This window comes from Anomalospiza imberbis, chromosome 13 (genome assembly GCF_031753505.1).
Source record: "Anomalospiza imberbis isolate Cuckoo-Finch-1a 21T00152 chromosome 13, ASM3175350v1, whole genome shotgun sequence".
Taxonomy (NCBI): domain Eukaryota; kingdom Metazoa; phylum Chordata; class Aves; order Passeriformes; family Viduidae; genus Anomalospiza; species Anomalospiza imberbis.
The window spans coordinates 10,716,507-10,731,685 of NC_089693.1; the positions used below are offsets into that span (position 1 = coordinate 10,716,507).

Here is a 15,179-nt window from a genome sequence, read left to right on the forward strand (position 1 = left end):
TAGAAATTACACATGGAAATTAAAGTTGTAATAAAAAAGGCTTGCACTGTAATTTTTATATTATGGTGGGAATTGTTTATGTGGAATAACAGGGTTTACCATTGACACTATTTAAAGACTAAAAGGAACAATAGAGTAAAATGCAGTGACACATGAAACAAACCGATCACCCAACAGCATTAAATAAATGCAAACATCATAATCAGGAAAAGCAGAACTTTAGGCTATGATGTTTGTTTAACAAATCCTCTGTGATTCAGGAAGAGCTTCTAATGTGTTTTACAGGTGGAAACAAATATGATGAAAGTGTTGAAGGCTGAACTATCCAGCTTAGTTCTCCTAACATTTACTTTATTTTTCTGTTCTCATTTTTCATATTGTTTCAGGAATTCATTAATCTAGATTTTTTTCCCATTATGTAATTCCTCTTCCCTGTTGTTCCACAGACTTTAAATTTTGAAATTCAAAGATATTGGCTGCACAAATAATTACTTGTGTGCACACAAATTGTGAACATGAATTAGGTCAGCTGGAATGTGGTCTTTAATTGTGATACTCTGTGTGCATTTTTTGGATTGCAAGTTCCAAACCCAGACTTCCCGAAGACAAAAGAGTCATGGGCAAGAGGAAAAGTGGGGCAGTAGGGCAGATGCCACTATTAGAGCTAAAGAATAGGAGAATGCAACACACTGGCCATAGACTGTGCTTACAGCAAAATAGATCATTTTCCCATCACCTGGAAAAGGATGAATTTCTGTGGATTTGACTTGGTTTCTCTTTGGCTACACTGCTTAGACTGCACCTTATTTGGTTTCTGCTTTTATTGGCAAACTTAATTTTCACAGGGAAATAGTGTTAGTGTATTCATTCTCTAATTGGTTTTGCCTCATTGCTTATATTTGTATTTCTTTGTTTTAGGAGGTTGCCTTTTCAGAAACCCAGTTGAAACTGGGCTTTTTTCCCTGTTCAGTATTTTTCTAACTCTGTGGCAAGCTTTCTATTAAATTAACTTGGGATCAAATCCAGAAGTCCTCCTTTAGGTAAACTTCACACTGAGTTCACCAAAGATTTTTGCTTGAAAAAAAACTAAGTAGATTAGGATCAGGTCCCTGCCTCACTGTTCAATTTCATGTCCAGAATATCAGTTCTGTTACCTTTTTACTGGCAGTCTTCTGACAAGTAGTGTTGAGATTCTGTGGATTAATGACTCAATTCAGAGAGCAAAGCTTGGTGCTATGAAGAAAACATATAGGCTCACGTTTTCCAGATTATTTAAGGTTTGTTCTTGCTAATCTGAAACACTGCAAAAAGGGGGAGTGTTGGATTAAATGGAACAGGCTGCAAGAGTCTAAAACAGCATTCATGTTTTCATGTTTCAGACGAATATCGTAAATTGTGCACAGTAGCTGCTATGCTGCCAGCAAGACCTGACCTTCCTCCAGCCCGTCCTGACATCATCCCTCCGCCACTCATTCCTGATGTTTACCCTCCTCCACATCCAGAAATCATCTATCCATCTCGGGCTCCACCAGTTCATCGTAAGAGAGAAAGAAATAACCTTTCCTTGCACCATGTGCATTCAGCTTCTTTAAAAACATGCATTTCTCAGGAGCAGTGTGCTCCCTCCAGCTGTTGGTGTCTTTTACTTACTATATGTGGACATGAGGCTCTGGATATCCTTTTAATCAGAGCCTGCCTACTATGTACCTTGTGGCAAGATACCTATAGTGTTTTCCCTGATAAGATAGGTTTCAAAAATTACATTCTCATTGTCTGTACTGTGGCTCCCGTATTGTAGTAGTTACATTAGTGTTATTTTAAGCCTGTTGTGAACTTTGCTGCATGTCAGCACTGAAGAGTATGAATAGCTCTTTGACTAGGTTGTGAAAGATATTTACATTTAAGAGCTTGTCTGAGAGAAAGCAACTTCTTTCAGGTTGTTTTCCTCACTTGCACTTGGCCAGGTAGGAAATGTACTGATCAAAATTCTGCTGTACTCTGCTGGACACTGAGACTGACTCAGTGCACAGAAAGAACTATTTTAGTGATACACATGGATGGGTTAATTTTCGCTAAAGTAAGAGGGTAGCCAGAGCAGACTACCAATACAGAGTAACATACCAATATAATATAGCCCTTTTTCTGTCTTTGCTCAGAGAATTTACTACATGCCCATGTGGTCTGGAGGAGGCATGTGCCACCTGAAATCATTTGGCATAGCCACATACTCTTTTGCAAGTAAACATAAGCTGATTTTGCCTATGCTCTGTGCAGATGCAAGCAGTCTCTGCTTGCACTGGCACCAGCTGAAACTATTTAGTCTTGGTTCAGCACCAAGCTGAGCTAATAGGCCTAAGAGGCAAATTATTTTAGCTCAGGCTGACACTGCACTGACGTAGCTGCACAGCTTCTGGTCAGCTGGTAGCAGGGACAGAGCCAGCTCACGCCTGCCTGCCAAAGACAGTATAGGCATATTCCCAGGGTTATCCCTGCCCTCCTCACTGCTGTCTGGCAAAGCGAAAATAATGAACCAGTCTGCCTGCTCTTTGCTACTTCAGGCTTTTAGGAGAGTCCCTGCAGTGCCACACACCCACTTTACCTGTAGGTATGAGCAGACATGTTCCTCTTTGACAGGACAAAAGATGAAAACACAACCAGACTTGTCTCAGTGAAAATTTCTAGGGTTGTTAGCTGTTTTCAAACAAATCTCATAAGAGTCAAAGTGCCATTTCTCTCTCCCATTCCACTATGTAATTCACATTACAATGGAAGGTAATTGCTGATTTTTAATCGAAAATCCTGCTCAAGTTGTAGATTATCAGAAGCTATTATGATGAACTATTAAAATATTGTTCCAACTGTTGTTATTTCAGCAATCTTGCCGGTGAACTTAACTGACTATTGCCAAGCATTCCGACATCTCTGCCGAAATGGACGTTGTATTCCCACTCCTGGAAGCTACCGCTGCGAGTGCAACAAAGGATTCCAACTGCATGGTAGAGAGGAATGCCTTGGTATGTGGTTTTCTGCTGTAAATCACAGAGGGGAATTTCATTTTAGAGAAATAAACATTCTTCTCCACACAATGTAATAACTGAGTTCTTAAATAGAAGAGCCCCACCTCCAAAAAAAACCCCAGTAAAGAGACTTTGACAAACTGATTGATTTCAATGGCAAACTTATTTTTACAACAATTTTGCCTTTAAAACAGTATTTAACAAATCCTGTAACAAAATTATATAGAAGCAAGGATTTCTTATTTTACTAACCCATGACAATAATGTGTTTATTATTTATTGAAAATGATCTATTTAAAATGCTACCAGCTTTTTGAGTATGCAATGACCGATTGTTAAAAAAATATCATAAACTTAGGCTTAGTAGAATTTACAAGTCCTTTTTAAGCTCATGAAGTATCTTGTTGGGCTCTTGAGACTTTTAAGCTTGGAACTCAGCAAGAGCTCAACGATAGAAGCAAGGATTAACTGTCTCTTACAGGCAAGATTTTGGTTCTGTCAAAATCTTCAGTGGAGCTGGGAATGTGGAGATATAGGATTAAGGCCTCTACCTCTCACACATGCAGTATTTTACTGAAAATTCATTTTTCCCAAATCCTGTTTATCTTAAAACATGGGGTCTTTTGTTGGGATCTCAGTGATATCCCCTTTTCTTAGGGACTGAAGGGCACTATTTCTCCAAGTACAAAATGACAAAATACCCCTGCAGGCAAAAATAACAGTCAGCCAGTGTGGTAATAAAATTGTATTGTCTACGTTCCACAGATATTGATGAATGTGAAAGGAATCCATGTGTTGGTGGAGACTGTGTGAACACACAAGGATCCTACATCTGCCAGTGTCGTGTTGGGTATCAGAGCACGGCCACCAGAACGGAGTGCCGAGGTAATGGGCATACAGCCACGTCTGCTATTGTCTACGTATCAGGAGGGAAAACAGTTCTCAAGCAAAATTTAACAGATGGGTTAAATATGGGAGTTAAAAAAAAAAATTCAGATATGGCAGTAAAAATGACTGACCTGCTGGAGCTGGCTGTTCACTGACTGGGTTACGAAAAAAGGGATTTTGTCTTGTGCTACAAGGATCTTGGCACTATTTTTGACTTTGAAATAGAAAATACATATTTTCTTGGTTTTTTGGGGTCTTTCTGGTTTTTTTTTAACATTAAGTCTACTTTGTTTTGCTGGTTGAAGATCTAAAGGACAATTAAGCATCCCTTCACTGGAGAAACACTTTATGTATAAAAGACTAAGGAAGCTGGGGGGAAAGATAAAACTTCCAGCGGGTAAATATAAGGTTACACTGCCTGTGTGTTGTCTCTGCTCACTGCCAGAGAAACAGCTAAACATAAATTACAGCAATGAAAACTTAGATATGGAAAGGTAGTGAAAAAAAAAAAGTAGGGAAAGTCTAGATGGGGAAGCCTTAGAATCCTCATTACAGTTATTCTGAAGATCTGACTCAACTGTAGTCCTGATGATCTTCATCCTGTCTTCCTATGGGAGTGGGACCACATAGCTCCTCAGCGGTCAACCAAGCCTCTTAGGGTTTTATGACTCCCACACTGGGGTAGGGATTCAACTGTAAAGGTAGATGAATGCAGTCCTTTATAATTAAGGCATGATGAGAGATTTCTGGCAGAACAATAAATGATTGCTTTGATATTCCATAAGAAATGAAGCATCTAAATGAAACAGGATGTTTGAATGCTCAGAGTCACAGCTTGTCTTCATATTTTGCTTCCTGCACTGGGTGCAGGGTGCAGACTGTGCACTCAGTCTAAAGCAGAAAGTTTCTAAAAAGCCAGAAGAAAGTTACCTGTGTTAGTGTGCATTTCTTTCCTTCCTTTTGTGAATCAGAAATGTGTTTGTGGTACAGAAGCTCGCTCTCTGGTCCAGGAAGACATGCAGAGCCAGCACCACTGCTGCCTGTTGCTGGGGAGTATTTGACCTAATTGCTGCCAAGCAGCCGTGTTGCAGAAGCATCTTCATAGTTCAGCTGACTGGTGGTGAGGGAGTGCTGAAGGGGAGTCTCAGCTGTGATGAATTTACTCATGAGTCATTTTTGTCACACACTTTTAATTTGACTGATTCATTACACAAACACATGGTTGTCAGAAGCCCAGTAGCTTAATGGCATTTAAGTGTGGTCACTTAGCAGTTCCTTTTCAGTCTATGGGAGCTGCGCCTGCTTGACAGCCAGAGCAGAAAGTGCTGCGATGTGCAGCATCTTGGTTTTCTAAAGGAATTTTTAGGGCCAGTATAGGGAAAAGAAAAAGGCTGGTGGAGTGCATTTGGCAAAATGTACATATAGCACTGGTGCCTGCCAAATCGGCATTTGCTGAATTGGATGTTGAGATTTTATTTTTTTGCATGCACAAATATGTCTGTGCTGACGTGCTGTTGGAAATGTGTTCCTTACAAAGTCTCTCAAGCTCTTGAAAATATCTCCATAATGACCAGATGTTTGTTTATTCCTTGCTCTGAGGTTCCATGGGAGGGTTTCTTCTGCATGATGGCTGATTGGTGACTAAACATTGCAATCTGTATTGCAAGCTACCAATTCATCCATTCTTAGGATCCCTTATAATTCTAGTATGAGCTTGGCTGAATTAATATCTTCATTGGAGACATAGGTGAATAAAGTCACATTATGATTAATGATTTGAACAAAAAATGCTTCTCAATTGCAGAAGAGAGGATATGAAATGGACCTCAAATAAGGTGAAATTTTACGATGATTTGCTATGACTGTGTACTGTAACAGCTAAGTGCTTACTATAATCTGCTCAATATTTCTGATGAGAGGAGGTCAGGTCTTACAGGGAGATGACAGCATTTTTGGATATTTCATTAAGAGAGGGGACTTTGATGTTTTGCAAGTTTCTCTGAGGAGGAAAAATGGTGATGTTATTTCATTTGAAAATTAGAAATATGTCGGACTAGTAGTGGGACTCTGATTAGCTGTATGTATGTAAAGAACAATGAGGTTCAGTAGTAATTTTCAATACATTTAAATGGCATCAGATGCATAAAAATACGAAACCAAACGAGCTCTAAAAATTAAAAGGCCTTGAGATGCTGAGGCATTTCTGCCTGTCCTAAGGAAGAAAGCTGGTGGAGTAGCTGAAGCCAGACATGGATGCAATCAAGGGTCAGAAAAGTGGGGTGAAAAGGGACTGAGCAGAGAGGAAACTCACATTTATGCATTGCTGCTTGATGATGCTTGTTTATCAAATGAGGTTTATCAAGCCTGTACACTTTTGGTGGAGGGCTGCAAGCTGCTGCTGCAGTGAGTGGTCACAGAGCAGCTCGTGCCTCTGCTGGCACGGTTGCTTGTTTGCAAAACAGTGATTTTCAGGGATTTCTTAGACTCTTCACAGAACTAGCATGCTGCTAAGAAGGCAAATACAGGTTCACAATGTCAAGAGGTATCAGCTCCCCTGGCCTAAGTGTCCAGAGAGCAGGGGCATTTGGGAGGACACCCTGTGCTCCACTTCTTCCTGAAGTGCAGTAATGCTTTTTCACAGACAGGGCTCAGGGAAGGGCACCCCCAGGGTATTTGGGAAGCGTGCGTGCATAGTAGACAGGTCTGCATGGGCTGGTTGTGATCTCTGTGAGCAGAGTCCCCTGTGTGCAGGAATCTCTGGGAGATGGTCCAGGCCTTGATGGAGAATACTGAGCAATCTGAAAAATGTCTAGACAGTCTGTCTCAGCATCTCCTCTCCCCTCCTTTGGAGGAGAGGGAGAGCTGCCAGCCTCGTGTGATATCACTCTTCAGGTCCTCCAAACCACTTGCCAAGCACCTCCTGCAGAGAGAGGGGAATGAGGATCTGATGTTTCAAATACAAAGTAAGCAGGAGAAATTCTTCTGAGATGGGAAAGTCTTGAACTTTCCTGTTATTTTACAAAGCAGCAGCAAAAGACACACTTTCCCACATCTTTCCTTAAGTAGTTAGGTACTGTTAAATTAAAGTTCAGTAAAAATATTTTAATGATGAGCAAAAAATTAAAAAAAACCCGCAGAAATTGTGATTCTTGTTTGAGAATGCTGCAGGGTAGTGTTCACTGAAATGCTTTCACAGCAACTTGAAATTTCAAGCTGACAAACATTTTCCACCCCCATAATGTTCAGTTATGAAAATCAAAATATCAATAATTTTTCAGGTAATACAGTTTTCATGGAGGTTTAAAAACCTGCGGGAAGGGCAAATGGGAAAAAAATCCTGTTGAGTATTAAAAAGGAATCTCCCAAAATATTATTTTTCTTTCTGGTTGGCTTTCAGACATCGATGAATGCTTACAGAATGGTCGTATCTGTAATAATGGACGATGCATAAATACAGATGGCAGTTTTCACTGTGTGTGTAATGCTGGCTTTCAAGTGGCAGCTGATGGGAAAAACTGTGAAGGTAAGACTTTTCTGAAGTTATTCCATATCAGTAATTACAGTTGCAAGAGGTTATTCACATAAATGAAAAAGAAAAGGACCCCTGGTGGGGGGGAAGGAAAGGAAAAAGGAGTCAGATATCCAAATACCTTTTGCCATATCTGGGAGGGCAAATAAAATGTTTTTTGCAGCCAGTTCTGGAGCCTTGGCTTGGCAATCCTCAACGGGATGTCTGTCCAGCAGGAGAAATAGCACATACCACTATCACAAAATGCAGTTTCTTTGATGGGAGTGGTACATTTTAAAACATAGCACAAGTCACATGTTGCCTGATTTTACTGTGTGCTTAACAGCATGCTTTATGGGATCTTACTGGGTGACTAGCAATGTGGTTTATGTAGATGCAGGCTGGTCTGACCTATAAAAATTGTTTTAACAAAAATTTGTAAACATAATTGATGTGTTCCTACCTCCCAGACCTTTAGTAAAGGGGAAAAAAGAAGAATGTTCTTTATCATGCTTCCCAAGGTCCTTGGGAGGGTTCCCAATGATCTATTCATACGTTAAAAGAATTTCAAGCACTGTTCTTAGAAACATTTTTGGCAGAATATTATCTCAGTGAATCAGCTCAAAGACTTAATGCCAAAATTCCTCGTTGGGATAGATACATGACTTTTTTTTTAAATCATAAATTATTTTTGTCTGACTTAGCCTGTAAGTAAAAAGAAAACACACTATGTCTAGAAGTGTAATTTCTGTCCAAGACAGCTGCAATATTAAGGAAAATAGCACAATTCTGAATATATTGTAATGTCATTATGATCCAGTGATTTTATGTGCTAGTAGTGATTCTGTTAATCCTTGGTAGAGACAGACATTTTAAGACTCTATTTTTCCTGACTCTTTTTTTGATACAGTTTAGCACCATAAGCTGCTTTTAAAATATCTTATTATGGAAGTACATTGACTAAATATATTTGGAAATTAGACTATTCAGGAAAAAACTCTCTATTCTGATTTCTTCCTTTCCCACCAAATACCATGTGCTAATGGTAATAAAAACCAGGACATCAGCAGTCTGGTAAAACATTTTTAATTCCATTGCATGTGCTGCCAGAATGTCTGTTGCATCCACTTATGAAACAGTTTCATCTCTGGCATTGTAATGCATTGAGTTGTATGCACACACACTAATCAGTAAAGACCATGGCATTGTGCCATACCTTAATGTAACTGTGTGTAGTTCTTTAGATGAAACTGGTAAATACTACTGATTTTTTTTGGATGTAACATCCGAAACTGATTTCATCTGTGCCAGGACGAAGTAAAGACTGAGAGGATATAAAAGCTTACTCAAATCAAGAACAGAATTCTCTGTACTTGCCTTTTTTTTTCCTTTCCCATTTTGTGAGTAACTGTGCAGAGTTAGAATAACAGTGTCTGAGACCTCCACCTTTTCCTATTTGAATCCTCCATGATATCCCATTAGCTTAGAGGATGAATAATGCTTTCACGAAGCTGTAATTAGTAAGTACCCTTTTGTATGGCCTGTCATGCTGAAAGGGGCAGGTTTTATTTTAAATTGAAGTTGAGGATGGCAGTGCCCACAGAATTTATGCTTGAGCACAGTGCTGGAAATTCTCCCATACCATAAATCTTAGACTTCTCCATTGGAGGTTGTAAAAGTTTTCACTCCAAACCCAAATGTTCGCTCCTTTCCCTTCAGGTCTTCTTAGTAACATAAAATTGTATTTACATTCCAAACAGGAGGCTGCTTCTAACCTAACTTCTATTTAGATTAAGATGTCAAACACTCTTTAATTACATCTATTCTCACTTTTTGATGACTTTTACCAACTGGAAGTTCTTAAGCTGCCCAGTTTCTCATCCGTTTTTTTGTTCTCTTTGATTTTTTTGGATTCATTCCTTTTTATGTTAATGATTCATTATGAAGAATGGAGTCATTGGTTTGACACATCCTCTAGGACAGTGCAGTATGTCCCATCATATGTTTCTGATTATCATTATAGCTCTGACAACTAAGAAAAAAATTAAGGTTTATCTTTTGGGTATAACCAGTAACAGTTCTTATGCTTAAACATTATGAGCATTATGCCTATCGTGTACATTTTCAGATATGGATGAATGCAGCATCAGGAACATTTGCCTCAATGGGATGTGCATCAATGAAGATGGCAGTTTTAAATGCATTTGTAAACCAGGATTCCAGTTAGCATCTGATGGACGCTATTGCACAGGTAAGCACAATAAATTATGGGTTCCCAAAACTTGTGAGTCCTGTCTCTCTGGGTAGCTTCAGGAATAACCTTATTTGTGATTCTTGGGAACAAGAGGTATGGGGCAGAGTTCTCAGCAGATATGCTTTTTTAATCAGCTGGAATTGTCATTGTGCAAGACAGTACTCAGTCTTCTCCACATTGTTGAGCAACCACCCCAACCAGCCAGTGGGAAATAGTCTTTGAACAAGGACTGCATAATCTGACCTAGTTAAACTCTGGGTTTTTTGCCTATGGTGTCTTATGCAGATTGGTTCCAGTATATCTCACATTTTGTGTTTGGCTTTTGAAAGTATTCTGCCTTCAGCCACCCAAACATCCTGGCTTATTGCCTTTTTTGGGCTTTTCTCCCATTCCTGTCTGGGTGTTCCTAGACAATACAGCATCTCTGAGGAGTGCCCTGCACTTGGTCTGACCAAGATGCAGACATGAGCATCACAGCAAGATTGTCTTTTCCATTTGTGGCATGGGTGCAAATGAACTATTGTGCGTTACCACACAAATGTCTCCTTAGCCTAACAGCTGCTGGCTGTGTTGGCTGCAGCCTTCACACACTTAGAGCAATGGCATTTATTTCAGTTCTTACCTGATTTCCATGTGGTATGTGTGTGCTTTGCCAAAGCTTGTTTTTCAGCTGATCTGTGTGTGGGATGTCAGTGTGACTTCAATGCGCATCAGGTAATGGCACATCAGCCAGTTGTGTTCCCAGAGATCACTGGCTGCTCTCTGTGTCATTAACAAGGATTTGACTCATGGATGGAAGCTCAGCCGAGACCGAATGCTTCTCTTGATTTTTGCCTTGAGTATCTTTTGGTATTTAAAAAAAAAAAAAATCTACAATTACATCAATCTGTGCCCTGAAATACCACCCAAGAAGATGGTAACTATGACTACTTAAAACACAAGGATGTTCGACCTCTTGTTATGATGTTCAGCCTCTTCCCGACTAGGAGTTTGGATTCTGTCAAAAAGGGGTTTCTGGCCCTAGAGAAATGTTACTTCTCTGCATCAAAGGAGGAATATTTGAATAATTATCCAAAATTGCAGAGAACTCAACTGATTCCTACTGAAAGTTGGAACAAATCTTTTAGTAAAAAGAAGGATTTCTCCCACTGCTTTTCGCACTTACACTAAGCCTTGTTCTTTATGAATGAGCATGCAAACATTTATTACGTGTTAAAGTTGTTACTGGATCAAAATCAAACCAGATTTTGAAACCTGGACACCCAAATTACACTTTTTATCGTCTTCATATGTATCTCCTTTCTTCCATTTGCCCAAAGTATCATGAAACAATTACCAGGTCTTCAGCAGTTAGAGGAGCACAGCTTTCTCCAGTCATGTTACTAAATTTTTAAAAGTTTGATTTTTAATGTCTTCTCTATATTTTAATGTTTGTCCTTATTGAGTCCTTTGACATGCCAAATGTGCAAAGTAAATAACTTATGTCCTACAGAACTGCAAGTCTGTGAAACACTCATTGTTGACACTGCATATCCCAAATTTGTTTGTCAAATGCATACATTAAAATCTTACACAAGCTAAAACTCTGTGCAAGATAAGAGATCCTGTTCACTTCTGGTGAGCAACAGAAAACACTCTGGGAAATGTTCAGCTAATAGTGAGGCAAAAACCAGCTCATATAACCAGAGAACAAATTGTATGGCTGGGTGTGGTTGCCTGGTGATGAGGCAGTGATTGGTTGGCAAGACACGTGGACACCACGGGATCAGAGAGCTTGTTCAGTGCATTTGTTGTCCAGATAAAATAATTTAGCTTGTAGTTGATAATGTCTCTTTCGGGTATCATGGATGGGAGTTGTAATTTGTGTTTGTCTGTGTGCCAGGCTGTTGTCTCTTGGCAGAATTCAGATGCTTTTCGCACAGTGTTGGCAGATTTTGTGACAGAGATTTTTTTTTCTTTTTGCCTTTGGACAAGTTGTTGCAGAGGTGTTGCTTGCTTGCCTTTAACACCAACAAACTCTTGTGTGCTATAGCCTTATTTTGATGCATGTAATGCTTTTTTTTGATAGATTGTGCAGTGAGGGCGGTTGTTGCATGGCAAGAGGATCATGGGTGGAGATAGGTGACAGGAAGATCGTAAACGGATATATACAATGATTCAGGCAGGTGGTTCCACTCAGCAGGGTGGACTTTGTGCAGCAGTGTTGGCTTTAGAGAGTTTTACACAAGAAGTAGTTAATATGATTAGTGATTCCATATACCATAATGTTAATACAGAGAGTTTTATAAAGGGATTTAGCTGTAAGATAATTATTAGATGTTACGTATATGCATTCCTTTGGTTGTTCCTAGGTTGTTCATGTTACCATTGATTATTTAGCTACTTGTCTGCAAGAAATGTATAATTTTAAGAAGCTTTCCCAACTGATATAGGTAGAGGTTTGCTTAAAGGGTACTTTAGGGAAACCCTTCCTGTCAAGGCCTAGGCTCTGGCCAAGCCCTGGTCCTGGCTGGTTGGGAAGTATGCCAACAGACCCAGGTGTTTCTGCACTAAAAATGTTATTAAGTCACTTTGACTTGCTGATATGGTCTTATAAAAGCTGGACCCCCTTTTCGAGGTAAACTTGGAAAACTTTCCTGGGCAAGGTCCTTCAGGTGCTTACTGTGAAATGAGGCTCCCCAGTGATTGCAGACCTTGGGTGATGGTAAAGTATTTAGGCAGTTGATGATGTATTACCTTACTTATTTTTGCTTGATGTGCGCTTACTGTTTTATTAGATGCATTGTTTTACTGTTCATAGTCAGGGAAGTGCATGTTATCAAAAAATAAAAAAGAGGAATATGGCTCCTCAAGAACATTTAGATAATGCAATTTTACACTAAATTTTATGACTGCAGATCATCAATTTTGATCCCTGGCAGAGTGATACTGCTCTGAAGATTTGTGTGTTGAACCAATTTCCAAAAGTTTTATTTAGGGATCCACAATTGGGTGTGCAATAGCAAGGCCCAGCTGATTTACTAACCTAGGGGAGAAGGTACGCATATGTTCCATCACCAACAGGTCCAAAGTGGTCACCTGCTCATCTGGACAAACATTGATCACATCCAAGACAAATCCCAGTGAGAGGAAAAATGCCCTAATCACCATCCAGCCCTTGTGGCCAAAGCAGGAGCAGGGTAGGGCTGCCAGGAACATGGCTGTGCCTGAAAGCTTGCAGAGGCAGCCTGCCAATAGAGGCCTTGTGTCTCACTGCACTCACCGTCATATTGTTATGTTCCTGCTGACTTTCTTAAGTTATTCCCTGCTCCATGCTTCCAGAAATACACTCAGAAACGTCAAAGTCAGCATTTCCAGCCAATGGACTCCCTCCTGCCTGAACAGCACAGCCCCCGAGCCCAGGCCACGTGAACTTCGTAACAGTAGCCATTTATTTCCAAATGCAGAAAAAGCAACTCTCTTCCTGGGGATATTGGACACTGTCTTTTTGTTTTCCTATGCTGTGAGTCTCTTTGTCAGTGGCATAGTTGTTTTTGCTGTGTTTTTATTGATTGAACAAAGAAGGGGAAGATGTGGGAGATAAGAAATTCTGTTCATTTCTGGTGAGCAATAGGAAGTACTCTGGGAAAGGTTCAGCTAACAGCAAGGTAAAGAACAGGTTATATAACCAGAGACTTGGTTTCATGGCTGGTGTGTGGTCACCTTGTGCATAGGGCAGTGGTTGGTTGGCGAGATGCGTGGACACCATGGGATCAGAGAGCTGGTTTGGTAAAAGGACACGTGAACAGCCACACCGCAGTGGCAGGCAGCCAGCGTGTGCCTGTTTGGGTGAAGTTTGGAGCATAAGAAGGCTTGGTTTGTTGCAATAAGTGATACTCTTTGGAGCAAGCAAGAAGGAGGTCTGTGTATCTTTGTTTCCCATTGCTACAAAACTCTAAGGTCATGCTTGGATGTGCAGGGAGTGTTTACACGAATGGACGTTTCTGCAGCAAATTAGTTTCCTGCCTGAGTAGTTTTGATAGGGAATTGCGCATGTGTTTTTGCAGAACTAGGGGATTGACAAAGGAATGGAAAAGTGCAACTCATTGCTTCTATAACTGTCTTATTTGACGTCCTCCAAGCTGAGTTTTCAGCTGTTAGGAAGGTCTTCTAACCCAAAGATGAGGCTAATGTAATTAACACTTAGTTCCATAAAACTGGAATTTAAGTATAAGTACAGGGCATATTGCTTGGCTGTCTGGTAAAAAATTCCACTTAGACTTTCTGAAATAACATGCCAAAAAATAATGTTACACCGTAGTCTTGTATATTCCCTGAAATACAAGACATGCTAAATTTATTCACCATTAGCTTCTTTCAATGATGATTTGCTTGATTTTTCAGAAACACATGTCAGGCATGCAGAAATTCGAAGCATTATTTCTGTTCTATACATTGTTTCATCTTTAGATCAACAGGAATTCCCCAAATTAAAAGTCATTGCAAGGCAATTGAAAATGGTAGTTTAGTAGTCTGAGTAAATTTTTCCTGCTTAAAATTAGAGGACTTTGTGTACCCAGCTAGCACTACTAAGCAAGCTAAGCAGAAAAGGCAAAACTCATTGAACATGGAGAATGAATCCATTAGTTGGTTTTCCAGAACCAGGTTGAATATATTTTAAGTCGTCCAAATGGTGACTTTAACACAGAAGACAGCGGAGCATTCTCAAGGTTAGAAATTAGGACTTTATTCCTGTGGGTGAAGTTGATTTACTCCGTGGAATCTCAGGCCTGATAAAAGCAGAGGCTTTTTGCCCATCTTTACAGGAAACAGGTTTTCAGCTGACTTGCACCATTTTAAGTGACCCACTTTACCTTTAAAAATTCTATAGTGGTATTTCCAACACATTTGTAAATCAGTACAAAAGAAAATAGATGACACATTTCTCCCTTTACTAGGTTACAAAACTTTTTTTAAAAAATGAACTACAGGAAATGGGAAAGAAGTAATTTTGCCTTTCTGTTTCTAGAAATAACCATTAAAAAGGAAGGGTGGTTTTTTTGGGTTTTTTTTTTTTTTTTTGCTTGTAGGAGAATCTGTTATAGGAGTTCAGTGTTGTTCACCAAAATAACGGTCTACACCATTAAATAGCATGGGCTCATTTTGAATCCCAACTCCATTTTTACCTGCACTGAGTAAGGACTAAATTTAAAGTGGGAAAAACATCTAAGATTTGTCTGAAACAGAACAAAAGATTGTAGGATGAAGTAAAAATTATTTGAGCCCATGTACTTAAATATAGCTTTTATTTTAAAATGCAGTTTGAAGAAGGAATCTTGGATCATACAAGCCGTTTTTTATGCCAAACAACACAAACTAAGTAAAACACAGAGGTGTTTCACTCTCAATTTGCCCTTTTAAGGTTAGAAAAAAGGAAATTGTCACACACACTGTCTCTTGTATATAGCATGTAGAATTGTTATGAAGTGATTATTTTATAAAGGTTATACATACTTCCAAACAATATTTATAA

The 15,179-nt window shown here is 39.5% G+C and overlaps 1 protein-coding gene across 7 annotated transcripts in view; it reads left to right on the top strand.

Annotated features, from left to right (window-relative positions):
* FBN1 (fibrillin 1) overlaps nucleotides 1–15,179 on the top strand; it is a 146,222-nt gene that overhangs the window by 65,041 nt on the left and 66,002 nt on the right. For all 7 annotated transcript variants that reach the window (XR_011003760.1, XM_068203898.1, XM_068203901.1 and 4 more), the window contains 5 exons: nucleotides 1,380–1,538; nucleotides 2,874–3,014; nucleotides 3,783–3,902; nucleotides 7,303–7,428; nucleotides 9,542–9,664. Coding sequence is in view for 6 of the 7 variants with exons in the window: in XM_068203898.1 (XP_068059999.1) it covers nucleotides 1,380–1,538; nucleotides 2,874–3,014; nucleotides 3,783–3,902; nucleotides 7,303–7,428; nucleotides 9,542–9,664 (669 nt within the window). In the remaining variant the exon portion in view is untranslated. The remainder of the gene's footprint in view (nucleotides 1–1,379; nucleotides 1,539–2,873; nucleotides 3,015–3,782; nucleotides 3,903–7,302; nucleotides 7,429–9,541; nucleotides 9,665–15,179) is intronic.